The 24,470-nt window shown below is 46.3% G+C and overlaps 1 protein-coding gene across 1 annotated transcript; it reads left to right on the top strand.

Annotated features, from left to right (window-relative positions):
- Nucleotides 1-669: 669 nt before the first annotated feature.
- On the top strand, nt 670-24,285 carry BLM (BLM RecQ like helicase). The gene is made up of 21 exons (XM_054078089.1): nt 670-857; nt 932-1,581; nt 3,637-3,826; nt 4,573-4,694; nt 5,987-6,119; nt 7,422-8,170; nt 9,216-9,392; nt 9,791-9,909; nt 11,306-11,419; nt 12,599-12,697; nt 12,786-12,934; nt 13,737-13,843; nt 14,608-14,768; nt 15,420-15,615; nt 16,008-16,198; nt 17,186-17,333; nt 18,244-18,443; nt 19,349-19,541; nt 19,976-20,098; nt 21,241-21,448; nt 24,008-24,285. Exons 1-21 carry the CDS (start codon nt 760-762, stop codon nt 24,189-24,191), a joined length of 4,311 nt encoding a protein of 1,436 aa, XP_053934064.1. The 5' UTR covers nt 670-759; the 3' UTR covers nt 24,192-24,285.
- Nucleotides 24,286-24,470: the final 185 nt, after the last annotated feature.

The raw sequence follows: 24,470 nt of genomic DNA on the forward strand, positions 1-24,470 counted from the left end.
ACTGGATGAATTTTGAGGTCCCTTCCAACTCAAACCATTCCAAGATTCTGTGAGTTTTCTTAAGACCACATGTCTGTGTCCCAGAGCAGAGGCCAGGTTTTTTATTGAAGATATTCATATGTGTATCTCTGGGGCAGATAACGAGATGTTTAGAGAAGATATCGAACACCACCTTCTCTGCAATAAAGACGTTTGCAGCAAAGACGAAGGGCAAAACACATCCCCTCCGGGCAAGAACTCAATGCTGAAAACAGCGTCTTTACTGCTCATTGTAACCACAGGCCGGTGAGACGAGGCTGTTGCATGCCTGCTGGGTGCTATTTCACGCTAAAATCGTCCTCGGAGTGCATGAGATGACTCGTCTTGCTGCAGCCACGGGAGGCCAGGGTCCCCGGCCTCTGGAGTGGCGCCTGCGCGGGCTCAAAACGTGGTTACGCCATTCGTTTTTATAACCGTTTTCACGCTCCCAGCTGCCGCCCCACTCTCCCTCGCCGCCGCCATGTTGGGGGCGCGGCGCAACTTCCGGTCCTGGCAAGGAAGCCACTTCCGGTCGGGCGCGTCCAGCCAATCGGAGCGCGGGGCGCGGTTTCGGCGCGAAGCGGGGAACCGCGGGGGCAATGGCGGCGCCGTGAGCGCCCCCCGCCGGGTTCCCCCCCTCCCCCTCCCGTTTTCCTTTACCCTTCCCGTCCCCCTTGCCTCTCGCCATCTCCATTCTTATCCCTTCTCCATTCCCTCCCCCTCTCCATCCCTGTTCCCATCATGGCTGCGCTGCCTCAGAACAACCTGGAGGAGCAGCTGCAGCTCCTCTCCGCCCGCCGCGCTCTCACCAAGCCGCCCCCGCCGCGGCTCCGGCCGCAGTGAGTCCCGGGGGTGGGGGGGAGGGGGCGGCTGGGCTCCCCTGGGTGCTGACAGGGGTCTCCTTTCTTGGTAGGGGCTTCACCTTCAAGAAGGTCTCTGTGGCCAGCGCGCTGAGGGACAAGGACGTGAACACCTCCCTGGCCGCGCTCCCTGCATCCCTCCCTGCCTCCAGGGGCAGGACAGCACCCATCCAGAGCTTCTTCCCAGCAGCAGCACCCGCCAGCACCCGTGTCCAGGGCCCGGAGCCGGCACGTGCGAGCCTGGTGCTCACCAAGCCTCGGGAGGTGGTGAGAGGCCTCGCAGCCTCGGGGACGCAGAGCGAGGGGCTTCGGGATGCGCCCACCCGGGTGTCTGGGCCCGTCATCACCGTGGGTGATGACTGGGACGACATTGATGACTTCGACTTGTCTGGGATCGACAAAAAGTATGGCAGGGCGCAGGTGCTACCCGCCAAAGGACAACGGGCCTCACACAAGGGCAAGCAGAACGTAGAGCCCCACCTGGAGCAGTCACTGTGCTCTCCTGGGACACCGGGTGATGGGATAGCACCTGGCAGCCACAGGGATTCCTCTCCAGAGCCTGAGTCGCGACCCGTGTCGCAGCAATCGCTGATTTGTCTTGATTCACCTTCCTGTGGTGACAGCAAGGCTGTGGGTGTGGACGTCTGGGAGAATTTATCTGCTGAGGTGATTCTGGATGAGGACAGGGAAGAGACTCACCCAGGTAACTTTGTTTTAGAGTACCCGTGAGCTAGGAGAAAAGATGTTTGTGCTTGCACACCAAGGGCTTTGATGTTTTTAGAAACTGGAGAGAGCTGCGTGCTGTGATCTGACAGTGGCCGTGGGCACGTGGGGCTTGCTTTGGTAACCACAGCTCGTGGCCGTGCTGGGTTGTAAATAGAATCATGAAATGGTTTGGTTTGGAAGGGACCTCAAAGCCCATCCAGTCCCACCCCCTGCCATGGGCAGGGACACCTCCCACTGGATCAGGGGCTCCAAGCCCCATCCAACCTGGCCTTGAACACCTCCAGGGATGGGGCAGCCACCACTGCTGTGGGCAACCTGAGCCAGGGCCTCCCCACCCTCACAGGAAAACATTTCTCCCCAAAATCCCATCTCAATCTTCCCTCTTTGAGCTTCAAAGCATTCCCCCTCGTTCAGGGTAATGAATATGTTCCAGCAGAGTGCTGTCGGGTGTCAGGAGTAGTAGCTGCTCGCACAGTTGTCTTGGGATTGCAGAATTTCCAATGTCGCATTACAGAAATAAAGAGCAACAATCTATCGGGATGTTACAGAAAGAAAAGCACTTTTAAAATTCATACAAAAGAGACATAAAATTGTTTTCTGTCTCAACTTAAAGATGAGAAATATTAACCAGAAAAAGAGGTCTCTCTTGATTTAAAACAATTAAAAAAAACAAACCAGCAAGCCTCCAGGCCTTGGCTGTGATGAAGAGGTTGATGACCATTTGGAGACCATCAGTCAGAGTACTTCTTTGGCAGCTTTATTCCACGAAGCCTCTCTGTTTTATGAGCCTCACCTGTGATAGTTTGAAGCTTTTGATCTTTAGTTGTGCAATACGTGTGTCTGTCACTGGTATTGACCAGGGCTCTGATGCTGCTGTTACACTAAAGGGCAAAAGGGTTTGTGAACTCTATTTTTCTTCTTAAGAATATTTTTTACTTTCTCCCCTTCTTTCTGTGATGTAAATTTTAATATATTAATGATATTGGCCATTCTTAGTAAGAAAGATTCAGATTGGATAGTAGGAAAAATTTCTTTACAGACAGAGTGGTGAAGCACTGGCAGAGGCTGCCCAGGGCAGTGAGGGAGTTTCCATCCCTGGAGGGGTTCAAAGAACATGTAGACGTGGCACTTTGGGACATGGTTTAGTGGGCACGGTGGAGTTGGGCTGACAGTTGGACTGGATGAGCTGAGAGGTCTTTTCCAAGCTTTTGATTCTGTGATTTACCTCATAGGGTGTTATACACGTGAATTTACCTCCTTATCCCAGTACAGGGACTGTGCCTGTTCATCAGTCTAAGTTCTTTTAAAGCCAGTATTTAATATAACAATAGCTTTCTATAAAATCTCATGTAGGAAAATAGGCCTTTTCTGACTCTAGGCAAGCTATTCAACTTTTCCGCTCTAAATAATGTTTGTGGGTGCTTTGTCCATTTGTTTTTAATGGAGCAGAAAAAGGGAGCTGTAAATTCTCTCGTCATTTAAAAGTCAGAAACTGTATAAAAATGTGTGTCTTGAAATCTGGTAAGTTTTTTCCCCTCTGTTCAGCTGCAGGGCTGGTGCACCTCCCATCCGAGGACAGGCTGAGAGAGTTGAGCTTGTTCAGCCTGGAGAAGAGAAGGCTCTGAGGAAACCTTAAAACGACCTTCCAGTGCCTGAGGGGCTACTGGAAAGCTGGGAAGAGACTCTTTATAAAGGCATGAAGTGATAGAATGAGGGGCAATGGCTTTAAATTGGAGAGGGGAAGATTTAGGCAAGAATAAGGAGGAAATTCTTCACACTGAGGGTGGTGAGGCCCTGGCCCAGGTTGCCCAGGGAAGCTGTGGCTGCCCCATCCCTGGAGGTGTTCAAGGCCGGGTTGGGTGGGCCTTGGGCAGCCTGATCCAGTGGGAGGTGTGCCTGCCCACGGCTGGGGGGTAGAATTAGATGATCTTTAAGGTCCCTTCCAACTCAAACCATTCCATGATTCTTATTTATGCTATAATAAAATGAGTTTACAGTGTTATCTGACAATAATAACACACTTCTCTTTCAGCTGCTAATGATAAAAGTGGTGAGAGCCAGAAGGCAAGCAGCGATGGCAAAAGCAGTGCCCCAGAACGGGATGAAGTCGGCGTTGAGGTGTTAGTGGCCCGAGAGCTTGAGGAGGACAATTACTTGGACGTTGTTCCACCCTCTCCTGAAGAAGAGCTGCCTTCCTTCTCGCCTTCTGTAAAAAGCGTTAGGTAAAGCCGAGCCCACTGATGAAGCTGCCTGTCTCTAGGGTGACTTTGAGAAATGCCAAACCAGGCATTTGAAAGCCACAGGTGAAGCTGAGTCTCTGTGTGTGTTGCGTGACAGGTTGGCAGCAGCTGTTAAATGACTTACAAAATACTTTTCATATCATGGCTGGAGTTTAGGGTGGCTTTTGCTTCAGAAGAAGCAGAGTTATTTTTGCTTCTTTTAATAAAACAAACTATTGGAGTGAAAAAAAAAAAAGGGGAGGAGAGGAGGAGTCAACAGGACAGAATTGTGTTAGTGAGGAAAAGACAATAATGAATGCAAGAACAGCCTGTAGTCAAACACACTAAACTTGAGAGTAAGTTCTCATCAGGATACTTGAATCTAGTCATTATTACTCATTTTCTGTGCAGCCTTCTCTTGGGTTCTAAAAATTACCTAATTTTAACCATCATTCCTTGCAAATGCATAGGAAATCAATAACAACTTAGCTTTCATTAAGTTAAAAGAGACTTTGCCCAATCAGTAGCTGCCTATCAATGAAAAGTAGTTCAACCGCTGCTTTCCTTCCCTTTTGTTGGTGCATAGGAGAGTCACAAATTGTTCGGCTACTTGTGCTTTAACTGGGTTTGCAGAAATCTTGTCTTTTCTGCACATCCGAAATGCTGTTGTTCTGAAAGATGAACTTCTCCTTAGGGAATGCATCAATTCACAGATATCTGTATTTAATGAGTTTTTCTTTTAATGTTAGTGTAAATCTCAAGGAGTCTTCTACTGATGGAAGACCTTTGTCTGGCAGCGTGGAGTCCAAGCCTGGGAAAGCTGCCTCCGCCCTGCCTGTTGCTGGGAGCAAGCCCATTGCAGAGGATGCAGGTACAGGAGACACTTGGAAATGTTATGCCTTATATTTTGGGGATGGTTTGCACCTTCTTATTCTCGGTGTATCCCGTGTAACCCGCGAGTGTTCACTAACAGTGGCCGCTGGGGACAGGGAAGCCATGGATGGACCCTCCCTCAGGGTTTCAGATGTTGTGTGAACTGTGGAGCGTTGTCTAATCCCGGGTTCATCACTGCCATTCTGGGATACAATGAAGTCTTTTCAGAACTTAAAAACACAGGTTGACCAAATCATGGTCATTCTGAACCATGATTTGATGATTCTGACCAAATCATTCATCATCCTGAAGCTGATGTCATGATTTAGCCCCAGTCTGGCTGAATTGGCAGCTAAACGTGAGCAGTCATGTCCTGACAGCTGGCACAAAGACGTCACTGTAAAATGGAGCTGTGTCCGTGTTCCCTCTGACTCCCACAGATGCTGGCTTTGGGACTGCTGAGCTGAAGTGTTCTCGAGTTTCTCTTGCAGTATAGGTGCAGCACAACCCAGTTTTAAGGCTGCAGATCTTTCCTACCAAGACAGATAAAAATGTAGCTCTGGGCTCCTGTTCTACAGTGTCACCTACAATTTGGTGTTTATAAATGCCCCGAGCGGAGGCTTTATGTTCAAATCCTAATGATGCTGCTCTGGAAATGGATTTAGTCTGGCTCCATCTAGTCACAGTTCAGTGTACCGACAGCCACTCCGGGTCGGTGTAGACTGTTAGTGTGGTGCATAAAGCACCCTCCTCACCACTGGGTCAGTTGGAGTTGGGAAGGGCAGCAGCGGCCAGGGTTTAGTCTGAGGGATCACACGCCGGCAGCAGCCATTTTGGGTCCAGTGCAGCTCACTGTCAAAATCTGGGTGCTTTGCAGCAGGGTTTAGAAGGGAAGGCTGTGAGGTGATGAACGCTGGCTTTCATCTGTGGGAGGTTTTCTGTGGTAACTTCTAGACTGGAATTGCAGTTCTGATAGACTGTGCTTTACTGTGTTTGGGGAAAGGCAATTTCAGGTAAGCAAAATGTAAACTGGAATGGTTTTGAGAAATAAGGTTGAAAAACTTGACGAGGTTTGGGAAATACAGAGATAGACAAGGCATGGGCAAAAGCGTGGATTAAGTTTTTGCACACAGAAAGAGGTTCTTTATGTGAACAGAATTAAATATATCAAAAGTAAATGATTTAGGCTTTTTCACTGCCCATTACTGTGCTTTTTGAGAGAGTGATATCTTGTTATGTAGTCTAATAAAAATCAGTATTACTGTATGTTGCCATCCTTTCATCTGACAGATCAAGGCTTGCCTTTGGAGCAGCAGCTCTACAGCGTCATGGATGACATCTGCAAGCTGGTCGATGCCATTCCACTTCATGAGCTTCAGTCTCTATCATGTGCGAAAGAGCTTCTCCAGCAGAGAGAGCTCAGGTACGCTTTAATAAGCCGTGTCTTTCGTGTTGTTCTGTGGGAAGCAGTGCTGTGCCTGCAGGTGTCTCCATCACACTGGAAAAGTGATTCTCAAAGCCTGAAGTTACTGACAGAGTGAATCATAGAATCGCTAGATGAAGAGACAAATCAAAAAAACTGCTGCAAGCCTTAGCAATCCTTAGGAGAAAGGATCCCATTTCACATTGTCAGGCACACAGGAGTCCAGTATCTTCTCTCTGGCAGGTAACCAGCACCAGGTGCTTCCAGAGAAGCAGGGGGATGGGATGTAACTGCCAGGTGTCTTCCTGATTTCTTGTAACCAGAGGCACTAATTTAATAATCTCTCTCTGAGGCTCATTATTGCCGACTGCAGTGATTGTGACTCCTAATCTCTCTGCGCATGTCTTCTCTCAGTCTGACTGTTCCTACTGCATTCTGCCTTTTTAATGTCTGTGTAATCTGATGGCACAACATGTAGACAAAATATTGAGATTTGAGGTTTAGCTTGGGTTTTTACTGGACTAGGACTGCATGCTTTTTCTGAACATTCTCAGTAAAACTGCTTTGTTCCCTCTTCTACCCTAGTCAGCCGTGGCCTGTAGAAAGGACATAAACCCATCGGAAAAGCCTACAGGAAAGCCGGGGAGTGGCTCTTGGTCAGGGAGTGCAGGGATAGGATGAGGGGAATGGTTTTCAGCTGAAAGAGCGGGAGGTTGATATGGGATCTTAGGAAGAAATGTTTTCCTGTGAGGATGGGGAAGGCCCTGGCCCCGGTTGCCTAGAGCAGTGGTGGCTGCCCCATCCCTGGAGGTGTTCAAGGCCAGGCTGGATGGGGCTTGGAGCCCCTGATCCAGTGGGAAGTGTCTCCTTCCGTGGCAGGGAGTGGGACTGGACTGGCTTTGAGGTCCCTTCTGAGGCAAACCATTCCAGGATTCTGTGATCGCTTGGTTCAAGCAGGTGTTTACTTTTATAACTTCATGTTTCTGCCTCTAAGGATATTTGTTTACACTCTGCCTTGCCTGGATCAGCTCCCTGCTGTTGCGAATTTTTTCATTGTAATACTTGCAGTGGAGATATAGTAGTTCTGTAATTACTTTGTTTGCTGAGATCTGGTGTTCGGTTTCCTAGACTTGTTTGAAATATGTTTAAAATACAGGGACACAGAATATGATCTTAACACTGTACGGTAATATAGGAGTAGAAGAGGTACAGAACTCTTTAATCTATCTTGTAGAACTTGATAAATCACTGCTTGTGACTGAGTAGTTTTTCCCTCCTTCTTTCCCTTGCCTTGTATCCCAGGAGAAAATTGCTGGCTACTTCTGTCGCTTGGAACGAGAGCAGCACAGGCAGCACTTTTCCTAGGAGCTGGAAGGCATGTGCGGAACGGGGCCCTCCTGCGTGTCCCAGTAGCGTATGGTGTTCTGGCTCGGACTGGAGCTTCAGTTCCAACAGGAACTTGCCAAAGTCCACAAACCTCCCATCCGTGCTTTCTCTTAATTCAAGTAGTTTCTCCACCAAGAGGAATCAGATGTTTGGTATGTTGGATGTCTCTTCCGCTTCAAAGAAGAGTGTGGAGAAGATCACCTGCCCGGACGCTACAGCACTGTCTTTTGCCAAGGTAAACGGCAAAGATAGAGCTTCCCTCAGCCTTGGTTCTGAGATGTCCTTCAGCAGCAGCCGGTGCACAAGCCCACGGGTGGGAGGCAGTGGAGGCTGTCGTCTGCCGGAGAGGCCTCTGACAAGCACAGCTCTGAGAGGGCAGAGTGGAGCTCCAACTAACATTCCTGTGGGAGACAGTTCTGGTGTAAATGATATGGACTTTGACCTTGATCACTTTGATATCGATGACTTTGATGAGGACTGGGAGAATTCGGTCAATGTTTCAGCACCTGAGGAGCCATCTGCGCCACGGTGTCAGCCTGTCCGAGAAGGATCATCCACCAAATCGCTATTGTCAAAGATCATGTCCAGAGCCAAGGAGTCTGCTGCTGCATCCAGTCCTGCTGCTCCAAAATCAAGCTTCCTGATGGCAACAAAGAGCCGTCTGGGTAAATTATGCTCTTTAGGATTACTGCCTTTTCCTTTAAAATGTGTGTTTACTTATTTTAAACCTGTGACCAAGACGCACACTGTAGCTTGCATCGGTGCCTTTCATTTCTTTGGACATTTGGTTTCTTTTTGCCAAGTGATCTTCTGCTTTTTTCTCCTCCGCGTAATGCCCAACTCCTTGAATATTTCTTTGCCATGCAGGTTGCAGGCTGCCAGGAAGATGGAGCTGCTAAAATTGCAATCTGAGATGTTTCTGTCTTTTAAGTAATGACTCTGTGGTTGTTAATTCAAAGCTGTGTGACAATTTAGCTGAAAATCGTTCAAAAATGGGCACTTGTTGAAGCAAACCAAACCCCTCTGGTGCACAGCGGGGTCAGTGTTATTTGTGGATATTTCAGGAACAGGTTGGTAGAGAGGGATTTGGGAGTGTTAACCTGTTGTATAAGCTGCTCTGTTGCTGATTCGGGAGGCACCTACTGTAGGTCCTCATGGATGAAAGCCTGTCATGGTTGTTTGTGATAGAGGTGATATGAGTCGAAAGAGGGGAGACTGAGATGAGATCTTGGGAAGAAATGTTTTCCTGTGAGGGCAGGGAGGCCCTGACCCAGGTTGCCCGGAGCAGTGGTGGCTGCCCCATCCCTGGAGGTGTTCAAGGCCAGGTTGGATGGGGCTTGGAGCCCCTGATCCAGTGGGAGGTGTCCCTGCCCATGGCAGGATGTGGGACTGGATGGGCTTTGAGGTCCCTCCCAACCCAAACCATTCCATGATTCTACGAAGCCTTTTGGTGTAAGACTGCCTTTTGTACAGTCGCATATTAGCAGCTTATTTCCAGGGCCTTGCATATAATCAAAATTCACACTACAGCCAGTATGAAATTCCAAATGAATGCTGTTTTTTCCATTAAGTCATGATTTCAGCAGAACAGTTGAAGGGGTTGAGATGGTGGCTGAGCTATCTGTTACACGGCAACAGCTTTATGTTGCGAGAAGGATAGTGCAACTGGATGTTGTGCCTTAATGTAAGTACTTTTTCTTTGTTTGCCAGAACTGACGGTTAACAACCCTGCACTGGAACGTTTCAGGGGTACGAAATTTTCCCATTCTCAAGAAATGATGAATATATTCCACAAAAAGTTTGGTTTGCACTATTTTCGGACAAATCAGCTGGAGGCCATCAATGCTGCCCTGCTCGGGGAAGATTGCTTTGTCCTGATGCCCACTGGTACGTAGCTCCAAACCATGTATGGCTGCGGGCTCTGGGTCTATGCTTGAGAAATAAAGACCTGAAGCTCCTTTTGTGAGCCTGTGACAAACTTTTCTCTTCATCTGTGCCTTTGATGAGGTGGTGTGATAAATCGTGCTGCATGAATTGTGTGGTTGCAGGGTTTCTGATGTTTTGTGTGCAGTGTGGTTTTTAGAACAAGGTGATTGAATTTCAGCCTTGCAGCATATTTCCTGTGATAACTTCTTATCCTGCGGCTATCATATCAGAGGCAGTCATTGGTAAAACCTTGTGGTTTCTGAAAATAGGAAGTAAGAAATGCATCTTCTGCTCCTTCTCCACCTCATCTCCCTTCCCTCTTGGCATTTGACATGTTGTGTCGTGCTTCATTCCTACAGGAGGTGGTAAAAGCTTATGCTACCAGTTACCAGCGTGTGTCTCTGCTGGAGTCACTATTGTGATCTCGCCGTTGCGGTCACTGATAATAGATCAAGTTCAGAAGCTGAAGTCTCTAGACGTGAGTTCAAAAAACTTGACTTAGTTCATCTGCAGCTAAGTGGATTAGGAATGTCAAATTTTACGGTAAATCTTACATGTCTCAAATGTAAACTACAAAAATTGTTTTGCTAGCACCTGTACAAGGCACTCAAAGTTGCCTGGGAAAAACTAAATTAGATGAACTCGAAGATCTTGGCAGTCTCAACTGCTAAATTTATTGATGCTTGTGTATATTTGTTATTAGAACTTAGTTGTTGAGTACAGATACTCAGTTCTTAGGTTCTGAGTGTTGTCTTCAGACACCTGAATAGGAGCAGCCTGGCTCTGTAGCAGAAATAAGCACTAACGGTTCCTGAGCTGAGAGGGTTCTGGAGATGCCTAGTGCTTCTGGAGAGGTCATAAACAAAGAAATGCAAGCGCAGAAGATGTGTGTTCCTGAGGCTGAGCACTTCTGCGTCAGTCAGGGGTCTTTTCATCTGTAGTGTATTATTGAGATTGAGAGATCCGGGAGACAAAGGTGGGTAACACGTTCTAGGGTGAAGACAGAGATGTTGTAGGCTGAGACCAAAAGGACTACGATGCAGGGTTTGAAGCTGAGACAAATCTCTCTCTCTTGTCAAGTACAGTTTTTGATAGTCCATCTGCCACAGAGTGCCTGCTGCACAACACTATGCTGTGAATACTCTCTCCGCTCCTTCTGGTGCTGTGGAGTGCCATGGCTGTGAACACCAGTTAAACTGGCTCCGTGACTGGAGATTCGTAGCTGTGGAAGGAGTTTCCTCTGCAGAACTGCAGCTGCCTCTTGTGAGAGGGAGAGCAGAGAAGCAGGAAAGGTTGGCTCTGTTGGTGTGACCTCTTCTGACATTGCTTTTGTCCTAGAGATCCAATTCCTTTGTTTTACTTTAAAGTTTAATATTAAATCGCTGCTCTGAGTTGTGTTCAATCTCTTTTTGAGGCAATGCTGTTGTGTGTTTGCAGGCACTGTTACTGAGGGTGTTATCGTCGTTTTGTGCCTCCTGGAAACTTTTTTTTTTATCTCAAGATCTCTCTTTTCTGAATTCAATCTCAGTCTCGCAGCACGTTGAGCAATAATCAGACATCGCATCTGTTTTCTCTAATGGAAAGAGAACTCAAAGAAACCAGGCAAATCCCCTGAGTCAGCTATTAGTCCACAGGGAGAATTGGGAGCAGAAGAATTGAATTTGGCTTATAGGCTTCCATCAGAAAAATTCTACAGTACGGGGGGTGTGAGGGTAGCTGTTATCTATTATTACACAAAGAAGCACTGAAAATGTTGCATTTGAAGACAGTAAATGTATATACTTTTTATCCAGCTTGTAACTAGATGTAGGACTGTATTTGGAGTCGCTGCTGCTTTGTGCATGCTAAAACTTCATATATTTGTTTTACTATAGATTGCTGCGACCTATCTGACTGGTGATAGAACGGATGCTGATGCTTCAAAAATATACATGCAGTTGTCAAAAAAAGACCCTGTGATAAAGCTTCTGTATGTTACTCCTGAGAAGGTTTGTGTTGAATCTGGGTTCTTAAATCGTGGCAGTAGCCGAAGGAGGGTTACTGTGAAATATTGAAGGGGAGATGCTGAATTTAATTTGCTTCTGGGGGAAAGAAAAATTAACTTTTTTACATAACTCAGTAGGACTGTGTGCAGATGTAATGAATTTCAGTCAGTGAGCACTGAGTGGCTCTGTACAATTCAAACTCTTAAAACAAAACCCCATGCCCATCCACTTCCACATCTCATAGAATCAGGGAATGGTTTGAGTTAGAAGGTACTTCAAAGCCCATCCAGTCCTACCCCCTGCCATGGACAGGGACAGCTCCCACTGCATCAGGGGCACCAAGCCTATCCAACCTGGCCTCGAGCACCTCCAGGGATGGCGCAGCCACCACTGCTCTAGGCAGCCTGGGCCAGGGCCTCCCCAGCCTCACAGGGAAACATTTGTTCCTAAGATCTCATCTCAATCTCCACTCTTTCAGCTGAAAACCATTCTCCTCGTCCTATCCCTGCACTCCCTGATCCAGAGCCCAGCTTTCTTGTAGCCCCTTTCTGTACTGGAGGCTGCTCTAAGATGTCCCTGCAGCCTTTTCCAGGCTGAACAACCCCAGCTCTCCCAGCCTGTCCTCGTACAGGAGGTGCTCCAGCCCTCAGTCATTTTCATGGCCTCCTCTGGGCTCGCTCCAACAGATCCATGTCTTTCCTGTGTGATAGCACTAATTGTCATCAAGTAGCTGTTAAAATCCAGGCTGCTGCAAAGAGGATAATATAGGGGAAAATTTGTAACTGTCAAAATAATAGGTGATTGTCAAACCATTGCTGTGGACTTAATTGTACGCTGCCTCTAAAAATTTGATTATCCCAGAGGAGCATTGTAAGGGGAGATGTTTAGTGTGTTAGTTGTGTTTCTTCCTTCAGCATTGTCTTTCCCTGCCTTCTGTGACTTAAGTCATTTAAACTTACTCAGGCTGTAGGATCTCTGGATAGATGATTCTAAAAATCTCACAGTGATCCCACATCAGCTGCTTTGTTTTTGATTAAGATGAAGCCAATTGCCATCCTCCTTATGCCTCCAAGCCTTACCTGGCCAGTCAAGGTTAGCAGCCAAACAACTGTTTCTCTGTCAGGCGGGGTGGCGCTTGCTCTGTCGGTTCGCTTTCTGATGCTGCTGGCGGTGTGTGCCTAGGTTTGTGCGAGTGGCCGCCTGATGTCCGCCCTGGAAAATCTCTACGACAGGAAGCTCCTAGCACGCTTTGTCATTGACGAGGCCCACTGCGTCAGCCAGGTACAGACCTGTATTTGCTTTTCAAAATGGCAGCAGACTCAGCGGGAGCAGCATACTCAGGTGTGCTTAAACTGTGTTTTTAAACCAGTGGGGTCATGACTTTCGCCAAGACTACAAACGGTTGAATATGCTACGCAAGAAGTTTCGCTCGGTCCCTATGATGGCTCTCACCGCCACTGCGAACCCCAGGGTGCAGAAGGACATTCAGAATCAGCTCGAGATGCTAAAACCACAAGTGTAAGTGGTTCCTGAAACCCTTTGTGCTGCATAAATTTTGAGTGGGACACTTAGTAGAGCAGTGTTCAAGGGCCTTCTGCCATATTGATGTGGTCGTGTCTGATTAAATGGGAATACGTGGAATTTAATATTAAATACCAAAGTAAGAAGGAAAAAAAAAAACTTACAAGCCCTTCCTTGCATGATTAAGGAAACTATTTAATAGAAAATAACATCATGAAGTTATCTATGCCACTGACAAAATGCACAAGTTCTGTTTTAGGGTGCTTTTCATGAGAACGCTGGAAAAGCGCAAAAGATGGAAGTGTTTCTTAATTAGAGTTGGCTGTAACAGATAATGAGGTACCATTGGAGCTGGGTTATACTGTGGGGCTTTCATTGCACGTGATGGAAAAAGAAAGCATTCTGTTTTTTTTTTTAATTTCTTGGTTTAGAGATGTATTTTAGGGGAGGAGGAGGGACGTGACGCTACATTGTGCAAGTTTGATCAGTCGCATGCAGATGCAGGTGTTCAAAGGGAAAGGAAATCACTGTGTGTATTTGGTTTATGTGTGTTTCTTCCCTCTCCATAGCACAACATAGCTTTGTGTTTTTCACAGATACAGGAAAAATTCAGGAATTTTACACCTAAAGGATGGGTGATGTGAATGTCTGTGGGCATAGTGGAACAGTAATTCTTTTGCAGATAACACAGAATGAGTAGTAGTTGGCTGGATTCAGGATTTCAGTCAATACGTGGCGTGCTGCAAGGATTGCTGTGCCTGTAAAGCTGAACTGAGCACTCATGAAACTCGTGTTTCAGGTTTACGATGAGCTTCAACAGGCATAACTTGAAATATGATGTATTGCCCAAGAAGCCAAAGAAGGTGGCGATGGATTGCTTGGAGTGGATTAAAAAATACCATCCACGTGAGTACCAAGGAGCATAGCAGACTTGCGTGCGTCTTTATGAACTGCTGTTTAAGGCAGGAAAAGCTGTTACCATGTTGTAAAACCCCCAAACTTGTGCCTTTTCTGTAAGCAAGTGATAGATTTACAAGAAAATCAAGTTGGAGGTGAAATGATATAGTGGGAATCATATTTATGGGCATCCTAAAGGGAAGAATTAAGATGGGAAAGTAATTTATGATAGTGCTCTTGAGCATCCAGCTCTCTGGAGGCTGCCAGATCCTTTAGCATCACCTCTTCAGGGTATAAAGGCATCTAGTATTGGTTTACTTGTTTAATTCTTTTGGTCTGCTTCTCTGTGGTTCCGCTCCAAGACAGCTTCAGAGATTCCTGTCTTTCCATGCTCTCTGAGCTGCTGGCATTTACTGCCCCAAGCTTCCTTTGTAGCTTCCCTAGTGCTGTAACCTAAGGTATCATTGACTAAACTGCTTTCTGTGTGTTTAGTTCTTTATTCATGTGTTTTCAATCCTAACACTGCATAGTGCTGAGCAGGAAACCTTCTCTTGATTCCACCTTACAAAAAGAACAGGAAATTGGGTGAGGAGAAACTTATAAACCCACCTGATAACAGTAAAATTACTGTTCTTTACTTATAAGCAATTACTGTATTGCTCTTACCAGCCTCTCCTGCTGGAATAAATGATTTCGTTGAAGCTATGACTGTTAAGCAAAGAAAGAGAATGAAGCTGTATTGCAGCACATAATTTTTTTTTGTATCTTTTCAGATGACTCTGGGATAATTTATTGCCTTTCACGTCATGAATGTGACACAACGGCAGCTATTTTGCAGAAGGAAGGCCTTGCTGCCCTTGCCTACCATGCTGGCCTCACTGACAGCAACAGGGATCTTGTACAGAAGAAGTGGATTAATCAGGAAGGATGCCAGGTAGGAGATAAGCAATTGGCGGCAAATGTGAATAGAATTTAAGAGCACTTTTTACCCCTCTTGGCCAAGGAAATGAAAGCAAAGTTGTGTAAAGTTATTGCCAGATTGGATGCGGTGTTAAATAACTGATCCAAACAGATCTGCCAAAACACGTTAGTCAACCTTTTATTGGGAATTCTACAAATCAAAGGCTGATTCTACAAATCAAAGATGTTCCAGCAGGAACTGAGCAGTACAAGGCTCCTGAAACAGCGCTAGATATGCTGCTGAATTGTATAGTCGGACTCAAATTTAGAGTTTTCCCTTTGTCTGGAATGGCTCTCCTGAGAGGAGAGGTGGTTTTGCTATTTTGTAGTTGGCTTGCAATGTTGCAGTTGAGATTCTAGGTTCTGCACAGCGTGGTAAGCGTGACCGCCTGCTCCTGGTGCAGAGTGCTGCATCGAGCACAGAACGCTTTGGGTTGGAAGGGACCTCAAAGCCCAACCAGTTCCACCCCCTGCCATGGGCAGAGACACCTCCTGTTGGCTCCGGAAGAGCTCAAAGCCCCATCCAACCTGGCCTTGAACACCTCCAAGGATGAGAATAATTTTCATAATGCCGTGTATCTAATCGTTAACTAGTAATAATAACTAATCGTTATTTCCTTTCTAGGTTATATGTGCAACAATTGCCTTTGGAATGGGAATTGATAAACCTGACGTACGCTACGTTATCCATGCTTCTCTTCCCAAATCTGTAGAAGGTTACTATCAAGAATCTGGCAGAGCAGGACGAGACGGTGAAATGTCTCACTGCCTGCTCTTCTACAGCTACAGTGACGTAACCAGACTCAGAAGGCTGATACTGAGTGAGTTCTTGTATTTGTAACTTAATGGAGATGGTTTGAAGGACGTCACTGGTTTGTTCCGTTTCTTTTTCACTTTAGAAGTGCCGTGTATAGGATGGCATCGCAGAGATGAGAGAACTGTGCATCTTCACCTGTGTGGGTTTCTGTAATGAAAGATTGGTCACTTGTACTTAATTCTAGTCATCCGTATCTATCTCGTGGTTCTTGTCATTCCAGTCTTGCTTCCTTTGTCTATCCTTTACCACTTCAGAGGTGAAATCTGTTCTAGGTCAGTTCTGTAACAATGTACTCAGCTTTTTTTAAGCAAAAAAGACTATTTTTTTTATATCTCTGATCTATAAAAATGCAGAGGTGCAGATTTAACAAATACAACTAAATTTTCTGTGTTTCAGTGGAGAAAGATGGAAACAGCCACACCAGACAGACCCACTTCAACAACCTGTACAGCATGGTTCACTACTGTGAGAACGTGGTGGATTGCCGGAGAATCCAGCTTTTGGCCTACTTCGGGGAAATGGATTTTAATCCAAATTTCTGTAAAGATAACCCAGAAGTCATATGTGATAACTGCAGTAGAAAGAAGGTAAGTTCAGAGCTGTTATTTATGATGTTGTTGAACTGATTTGTTAATTAGGTGCATTAAAGAAATGGTTATGTGATGTTTGGGGAAGCAAATGGAGAAAATGAGTGAGATGTCCTGTAGTTTTGTGATGTTGTGATGTTGTTTTGAATTCCTTCCAGGGTTTAACCTTGGGTAGAATTACACAGGCTATCCATGGATTTACGGTGCTTCCGTTTCTGCCAGAGGAGGACTAGTGAGGTGCAAGGGTGTTCCTTGGAGGCAGAAGCTGGTGTAAGATCTACTGGAATGGCTGTAGGAAAATCCCCTCAACTGAGGTTTTCAAGGCAGCTTTAAGCTGCCAGAGCAGCAGTAGTGCTGCTTTAGGAGGTGTCCGGTGCTTGAGACAACCTGGAGACTAGGGTGTGCGCTTCAAGGATTGAAGCAACCTTGTTAGCAGCATGAACAGGTGTAGAAGAGCAAAGAGCTGCTTAAGCAGAGAGGAAAAGGTCGCTGGTCTCTGATTGTTTTGATACCTGATGACGCTGCTTTTGTGTCCTGTGTTTGAAGCATAACCTCGCATAGCTGTTTGTTACAAAAATTGACTGGAATAGTGCACGTTCCGTCCAGTCTTCTCATTGTGATGTGTACTGGAAGGGTAAGTTCTAGGTGCAAAGCAGAATACTTAGGGAATGCTTTCCAAACAACTCACGTTAATTACTAGTATTCACATAGCAAACTTGCAGCTCACTATCAAATTTGTTAATTATTGAATTAACACTTTTGTCTACAGTCAGTTGGTTTGTGATATGGCATTTTTTAGAGTGTTATCAAATCCAGAATTCCTGGGATTGTATTGTATCTGTGTAGGGGTGCCAACTAGAAAATCACTGCTTCTGAGTTCGAAACAAAATGAATTTGTGACTGGATTAACCGAAAACAAGGTTGTTGGTCACTTGTGTGAGGACAGAACCACATAAGGTTGTTTCCTAATCAAGTTTATTCTTACAGGATTACAAATCAAGAAATGTAACAGATGAAGTGAAGAGCATCGTAAGATTTGTACGGGAGCACTGCGGACAAACGGGACGGATGAACACAAACAGAAATACAGGCTCTGGCAGATACACGCTGAATATGATGGTAGATATTTTCTTAGGTGAGTGCTGGTCCTTCCAGGAACGGTACCTGAGTGGGCTTGGTGCCTGACTCAGTGGACACCGAAATGCATGGCTGAGCATCAGGAGGTTAAACATGATTCAGGTTGCATAATTACTCTTCCCAGTAATCTCTTGGTGGGAAATGATCCAAAGTGAATGAGGCTAAAGTTTTAATGCATTTCAGGCTGCTATGGTGTTAATATTAGTTTTCTAGTGGCACTTTGAGTTTCTGGTGTTAAATTGCACTTTTTTGTGTATAGACTGTGGAAGACCCTCGGGAATTACCCACCGGTCTGTAAATACACACATAAGCAGTCTTTCTAATCGCAGGCTAATCATAGAATCGTGGAATGGTTTGGGTTGGAAGGGACCTCAAAGCCCATCCATTCCCACCCCCTGCCATGGGCAGGGACACCTCCCACTGGATCAGGGGCTCCAAGCCCCATCCAACCTGGCCTGGAACACCTCCAGGGATGGGGCAGCCACCACTGCTCTGGGCAACCCGGGCCAGGGCATCCCCACCCTCACAGCAAACCATTTCTTCGTAAGACCTCATCTTCTCCCTTCCAATTTAAAGCCATGCCCCCTCGTCCTATTGCTACGTGGCCTTGTAAAAATACCTTCCCCAGCTTTCCTGGAGCCCCTTTCAGTCCTGGAAGCTGCTCTTCGACTGGAGAGGACCTGGAGCCTTCTCCATGCTGAACAGCCCCAACTCTTTCAGCCTGTCCTCATATGGGAGGTGCTTCAGCCCTCAGTCATCTCTGTGACCTCCTGTGGATTCACGACAACACTTCCATGTCCTTCTTATGTTGAGGATTCCAGAACTGGACACGGGACTCCAGGTGGGGTCTCACGAAAGCACAGTAAAGGGGGACAATCAGCTGTGATTCTGTGATTTCATTTGCACAGGTTCAAAGAGTGCAAAGATCCAGTCTGGAATATTTGGGAAAGGAGCTGCCTACTCGAGGCACAATGTTGAAAGGCTGTTTAGAAAGCTGGTGTTGGACAAGATTCTGGATGAAGACCTGTATATTACCACCAACGACCAGGCGGTAGCATATGTGGTTCTAGGAGAGAAAGCTCAGGCTGTGCTGGATGGAGCACTCCAGGTGCGTAACAGTTTTTCTTCTCTTGGTTGTATTGTTTTAAGGAACATGCTATGATTTTTATGTCCATATACCCTAGGAGATTTTAAACATAGTTTGCCTTGCCAGCTGAAGTAGAGCCACTAATTGTTAGCAGATAAAGGGAACAGAAACCAATGAGTGTAATTTCTAGTCCAGCTTTCCAATAATAATGTTGTGATGCAAAAGGTGAGTTTGAGAGGGCTGGAAAAGGTTAAGTCTTCATCTTCTTTCAAGGCCAGGCTGGATGGGGCTTGGAGGCCCTGATCCAGTGGGAGGTGTCCCTGCCCATGGCAGGGGGTGGGACTGGATGGGCTTTGAGGTCCCTTCCAACCCAAACCATTCTATGATTCCCTCATCCCTCTGATTCCAGCTTGACAAGAAAGGGAAGGTATGACCAACACGGAAGCAGCTAGCTAAGAAGGAAAGAAGGAACAGTGCTACCTTCTCCTGCATTTTCTGCTCTATTTTTTCCTGGTCATCGGTGTGCTGTGATGGGAAAGGCACTTGTAGAAGGTCACGGAACCAGTCCCAGAGCTGCCTGAAGCAATGGCTCCTCTGCTTTAGCACCGTGTTTGGAGAAGAGCAGAGCCCGCAGCATTAGACCTTGCGACCTCTGTTTAAAGCTGGCTCTAAATTGGCTTCTCAGGTTTTTTTTTTCCCCTGTGTTGTGTGTACTCTGCTGGTTCTTTATAAAGGAAACTTGGGGGTGGTTAGGTAGCGTGTAAAAAAATCATTTTAAAGGTGTATACTGGGTAAATAGCTTTTTTGATCCATTAAAGGGTGCTTTCATTTTCCTTCACTCTCTCCCTGCATTATCAATCAATCTTCTAACGATGGCTCTGCAGTAACTCCCCTGCGAGAAGTCATCGATTGGCTTGTTTTAACAGGTGGAGTTTCATGAGACAGAAAGCGCCAGCGCCATCAGAAGGCAGAGGGCTTCCGTGGCGAAAATGTCACAGCGGGAAGAGATGGTTAAGAAGTGCCTTGGGGAGCTTACAGACACGTGCAAAACGCTTGGGAAAGTCTTCGATGTGCACTACTTCAATATCTTCAGTACTTCGACTCTAAAGAAAATAGCAGGTAATGTTTGTTTTTTTGCTACCTGGAACCCCTGTTGGCAGCGGACGGGATGTGCAATTGTAGCTGCAGATTCCAAAACATAGCGAGAACAGATCGGAGTGCACAGAACCAAGCAACTCTGATGGAAGTAGCCGGTGCAGCACAGATTCTGTGGAGCTGTGGTTCATGCTGGAGCAGTCCTGAGAGACAAGCACAACAGCCACCGAAGTTTCATACTGCAAAACAAACTCAGAATCGCTCCGGAGAAACCTTTTGGACTAGCTTTTGTGCCTACCAACTAGAGGCAAATCTGCTCGAATAAAGGCTTATCCCTAGAAGGATAGCTAACTGCATTGTGTGGCACTGAAAGGAATTGGTATCCTACAAAATACATTGATCTCTTAAAAACAGCTGGTGTGTTTGATGTGCCTAATCGGTGCTTGCTTCTGTTACAGAAACCTTGTCATCGGATGTGGAGGTTTTACTGCAGATCGATGGTGTCACAGAGGACAAACTGGAAAAATACGGTGCAGAAATAATCAAAGTGATGGAGAAGTACTCAGAATGGACCCTACTAGGTTTAGTATACTTTGTACCTAAACGTGTGCTTTCCTCTTTAGTACCCTCTCTCCTCCTCTATCGGGTTCCACTCAAAAGTTGACTTGTTTTAAATACAAATCACTGATTTTTGCAGTTTAATGATTACAAAAAGGGAGCAGTCGCGCACTTTCTGAACATAAAGCTCTCTGCTGTCTTCTCCCTGGATAAATTCAGCACATTTCTGACAGACTAAGAAAGGAAAATGAGAGCTGAGCAGACTGCCCTGCTCCTGACCTATTAATTATGGATTTATGCAATATGCTTAGTGCTAATGAGAATTCTGACTTTATGGTTAAAGGTCTTGCCCCTCCTGCACATTTTACACCTGCAGCTGCTGCGTGTGGGGCAGTAGTGGAGCCTGGCAGGTAATTGGTAACTGCTGCCTTTTATCTTTCATAGTACTAAAGGTCAGCAGTTCAGGTCTTTGCTCATGAGCCCCTGCTCAGATGTGAAGAACTTTAGAAGCTGGGTGTATAAACCAAAGCTATGGGGTCACAATGGTGGGGTTTTACAGCACCTTTGCCCAGCTCTGACCTTACAGACAAAATTCACCTCCACGGAGAGTTGAGCCCCGAGGGAAGTAATAATACCACATGAGTGTAGAGTAAAGGAGGCTGAGAGGAGACCTCATCACTGTCTACAACTGCCTGAAAGGAGGTGGTGGTGAGATGAGTGCTGGGCTCTTCCCCCAAGTAACAAATGATAGGATGAGAGAAAATGTCCTCAAGTTGCACCAGGGGAGTTTTTGATTGGATATTGGGAAAAATTTCTTCACTGGAAGGGTTCTCAGACCCTGGCAGAGGCTGCCCAGGGAGGTGGTGGAATTGCCATCCCTGGAGGGATTTAAAAGCCAGGTAGATGTGGTTCATCTACCTGGATGATGAAGCTCAGGGATGTGGTTCAGTCGTGGACAGGTGAAGTGGGACTCGATCTCAAAGGTCTCTTCCAACCAAAAGATTCTATGATTACCTTCATCCTACATACAATGATCATACAATGCAGAGGAGGGTTTGAACAGCAAAGAGTGGTTTTGGCACAACCAGTGTGCTCTGGTTGACCGTTCTGACTGGCCCAGGCAGCGTCTCAGTTTCAGTAGGTTTAACAGGCTGTCTGTCCGCAGAGGATGCCGCCTGCCCAAGTGCAGACACAGCCATGGGAAGCACCGACACACCCGAGAGTGACGGAGAAGCAGAAGATGCGGTCACAACCTCAAGTTATTTCTGCAATAATGCAAACCAAAGAAGGAAAAGGAAAAGGCCGCCAAACTTCAGAGACTGCAAGAGGAAGAAGAACAATAATGGTGGCAGCCAGCAGTTTCATCCCAAAGGGTACGTTACTTATGGTCTTTTGTAACTTTGCTTTGTCCAGCATAGCATGAGGTTGATCCCAGAATGGCGCTGTTACCCTGCTGCGTTTTCCTGAGTAAGCCTAGGTGTTAAGAATGGCATTGAAGTTATCCAGGTACCTGGTAACGCTCTGCTTTGGGTTTCCGGCATTTTTCTGTTTCAAAGTTCGTTGTGAGAGAGCAGGTTTATCACTTGTCCTTTGTTTCTCACTCTGGACTGCCACAAGTCAAGTTGTGACACTGAATTTCAGTGTTCTGCCACAACCGTTATTAGCAGCCTGACTGTGTTCTGTGCTTGGAAACATAAAGACTGTTTAAAATGTCAAAGATTTGATGGCATATTTGGACTTTGTTTCCCAGACCCTTGTTAATTCCAGTTCTCCCTCTGATTGTTCCACACAAGGCAATGCCATCATAGGTATAATATTTATATACAGAATTCTGGTTGGTCTTGAGCTTCCAGGGAAGATCTACCACCAAACTATCACAGGGTGACGAAAAATCCAGGCTGGGCCTCATCCTTTGAGTCAATGGCCTTATTTTAGCAGTTTGTGTAGTCATTAGTCTGGTAACACAGGTAGTAAGGTGGTTGTAGTGAGGTGGGTGTTGGTCTCTTCTCCCAAGTAAGAAGTGATAGGATGAGAAGAAATGGCCTCAAGTTGCACCAGAGGAGGATTAGACTGGATATCAGGAAAAATTTCTTGTCCAGAAGGGCTGTTGAGCATTGGAAGAAGCTGCCCAGGTGAGTGGTGGAGTTGCTATCCCTGGAAGAGTTTGAAAGCCATTTGGATGTGGCACTTAGAGACGTGGTGTAGTTGGCAGTGTGAGGTTAAAGATTGGACTCTACGATGTGAAAGGTCTTTTCCAGCCTAAAGGACTCTGTGTTTCTGTGATGGCAGCAGTTTGTGCTGAAGGTCTGTGCTACAAAACAGGATAATTAATCAATGCTGAAAGGGAACAAGTGAGGAAAAGGAGGAATGATTGGAAAAATTCTGCCTCCCCCAAACTCTATTTAAGAACAGGAGGGAGCGACATTAGAAAACGTGAGCAATAGGTTCTGGTTTGAGTTTCATAGTTGTGCCTTTTAAAGGTTTGTCGTGCTTGCAGCTTGCCTTGCATGAAACAGAAGAGAAGGCAGGGTCCCTGTGCTGCGGTGCAGCTGGGTTACTGCAGCCCTCGCCTGGGAAATGCGCCGCCTTTGGTGTACGAGATAGAGAACGTGAGGTACAGAAGAGCAGTCGTGCAGCCAGCCAATGTCTCATGTTTGTGAAATAATTCTTTGAGTGAGGATTTATTCCGTCCCTAAGTGTTGCAGGAGCAGTGTTTCCTCTCAGCCGTTTGAAAGAGCTGCTCCAAACAGTGCTAACATGCTCTCCAGAATGTTCTGCACACTCCCCTCCTGGGGAGCGATGCACTGAATTTTAGGGGTTAACTGGTGCATTATCTGCTTAGATTTAACTGCTTTAATATTGCGTTCAGCATCCCAAAGGCGCTACACTCTGCTGTGTGCAAAATTATTGCTTCCTGCCATTCCCTATTCTTTCCAAGGATGTTTCCCCCTCTGCCTTGTTTTTCCTCATTTTGGTCTTTGATTTTTGTAGCAAACAGCAGTTCCCAGCTCTGCAGGTTTTACTCCTGACCTTCTCACCTTCCCATCCTCTAAAATATTAGTCATTAAGTGCTGTTGACCCCAAAGTGTCACTTGATGTCGATACTAATTGGATTAAAGAAGTCAGGTTGGTTCAGCGTTCCCTGCCCCTGTTGCAGGCTGCTGCTTGCCCTTCAACAAATGCCAGAGCAGCAGCTACGCTTGATTTACATTTCAAAGATAGTTTTGCAGCCAACTGTATTGAAAAAAGAGAAGTTTTAAAACCCCAAAAGCCTGGTCTTACAGAAACCCCACTGCTACATTTTCTGTAAGTGGAGTGAGGGGCAGGGAATATGTGACCCGGGAAGTGATTCTCCCCCTGTGCTCTGCACTGAGGAGGCTGCATCATGAATCCTGGGTTCAGTTCTGGGCCCCTCACTATGGGAAAGACCTTGAGGTCCTGGAGCGGGTCCAGAGAAGGGGAGCGGAGCTGGGGAAGAGGCTGGAGGACAAGTCTTATGAGGAGCGGCTGTGGGACATGGGGTTGTTTAGCCTGGAGGAGAGGAGGCTGAGGGGAGTCCTTATTGCTCTCTATAACTGCCTAAAACGAGGTTGTAGAGGGGTGGGTGTTGGTCTCTTCTTCCAAGTGATGGGTGACAGGACAGGAGGGAATGGCCTTAAGCTGCTTCAGGGAAAGTTTAGATTGGACATTAGGAAAAATTTCTTCACAGAAAGGGTTCTTGGGCACTGTCAGAGGCTGCCCAGGGAGGTGGTGGTTGAACACCTCCGTCCCTGGAGGTGTTTAAAAAACACATAGATGAGGTGCCTGGGGACATGATTTAGTAGTGGGCAGGTACAGTTGGAGCTGATGATCTCTAAGGTCTTTTCCTACCTAAGGATTCTCTGATTCTAAGCTAAGGTTTGATGTATCTGCCTTCTCTCCAAACACTGCAGAGGTTTCAGCAAGTTCAAGAGGACCAAAAAGAAGTGTGGCTCCAAGGCTCCAGCTGCCTCTGGGTGCAGTTCAGCCTCGCACAACATCAGTGCCACATACGGAGTCGCTGGAAAGCTGGGGATTATGGCACCGCCGAAACCCAAAACCAGGCAGTTCCTTCAGCCTTCCTACTCGGTCTTGTAATGGGGAAACTGTACATACTGTATAAAAGCACGCCTGGAGATGCAATCATTGTTTATTGATTTTGTGGTTAGTTTTGTTGTGGTTTTTTTTTTTTTGTTTTTGTTTTTTTTTTTCTGAGACTTGTACAGTTTTCTAGGCAAAAACTCACATTAAAGAAATGTTTTTAAACTCATGAGTTTGTTTGGACAGTTATGCCAGTGCCTAGAAACCTTCCTATTTCCCTGAAAATGCTCCCTGTCCACTTGCTTTACAGCACGTGGGGAATCATTGAGTTGCAGG

The sequence above is a fragment of the Cuculus canorus genome, chromosome 12, assembly GCF_017976375.1.
Source record: "Cuculus canorus isolate bCucCan1 chromosome 12, bCucCan1.pri, whole genome shotgun sequence".
NCBI lineage: Eukaryota > Metazoa > Chordata > Aves > Cuculiformes > Cuculidae > Cuculus > Cuculus canorus.

Bases quoted from the DNA above. Each gene is read 5' to 3' on its own strand.
- BLM (XM_054078089.1), top strand. From the start codon at position 760: ATGGCTGCGCTGCCTCAGAACAACCTGGAGGAGCAGCTGCAGCTCCTC. The intron at 858-931 runs GTGAGTCCCGGG...CTTTCTTGGTAG, and splicing joins CCGCCGCGGCTCCGGCCGCA to GGGCTTCACCTTCAAGAAGG. The intron at 15,616-16,007 runs GTGAGTTCTTGT...TCTGTGTTTCAG, and splicing joins ACTCAGAAGGCTGATACTGA to TGGAGAAAGATGGAAACAGC.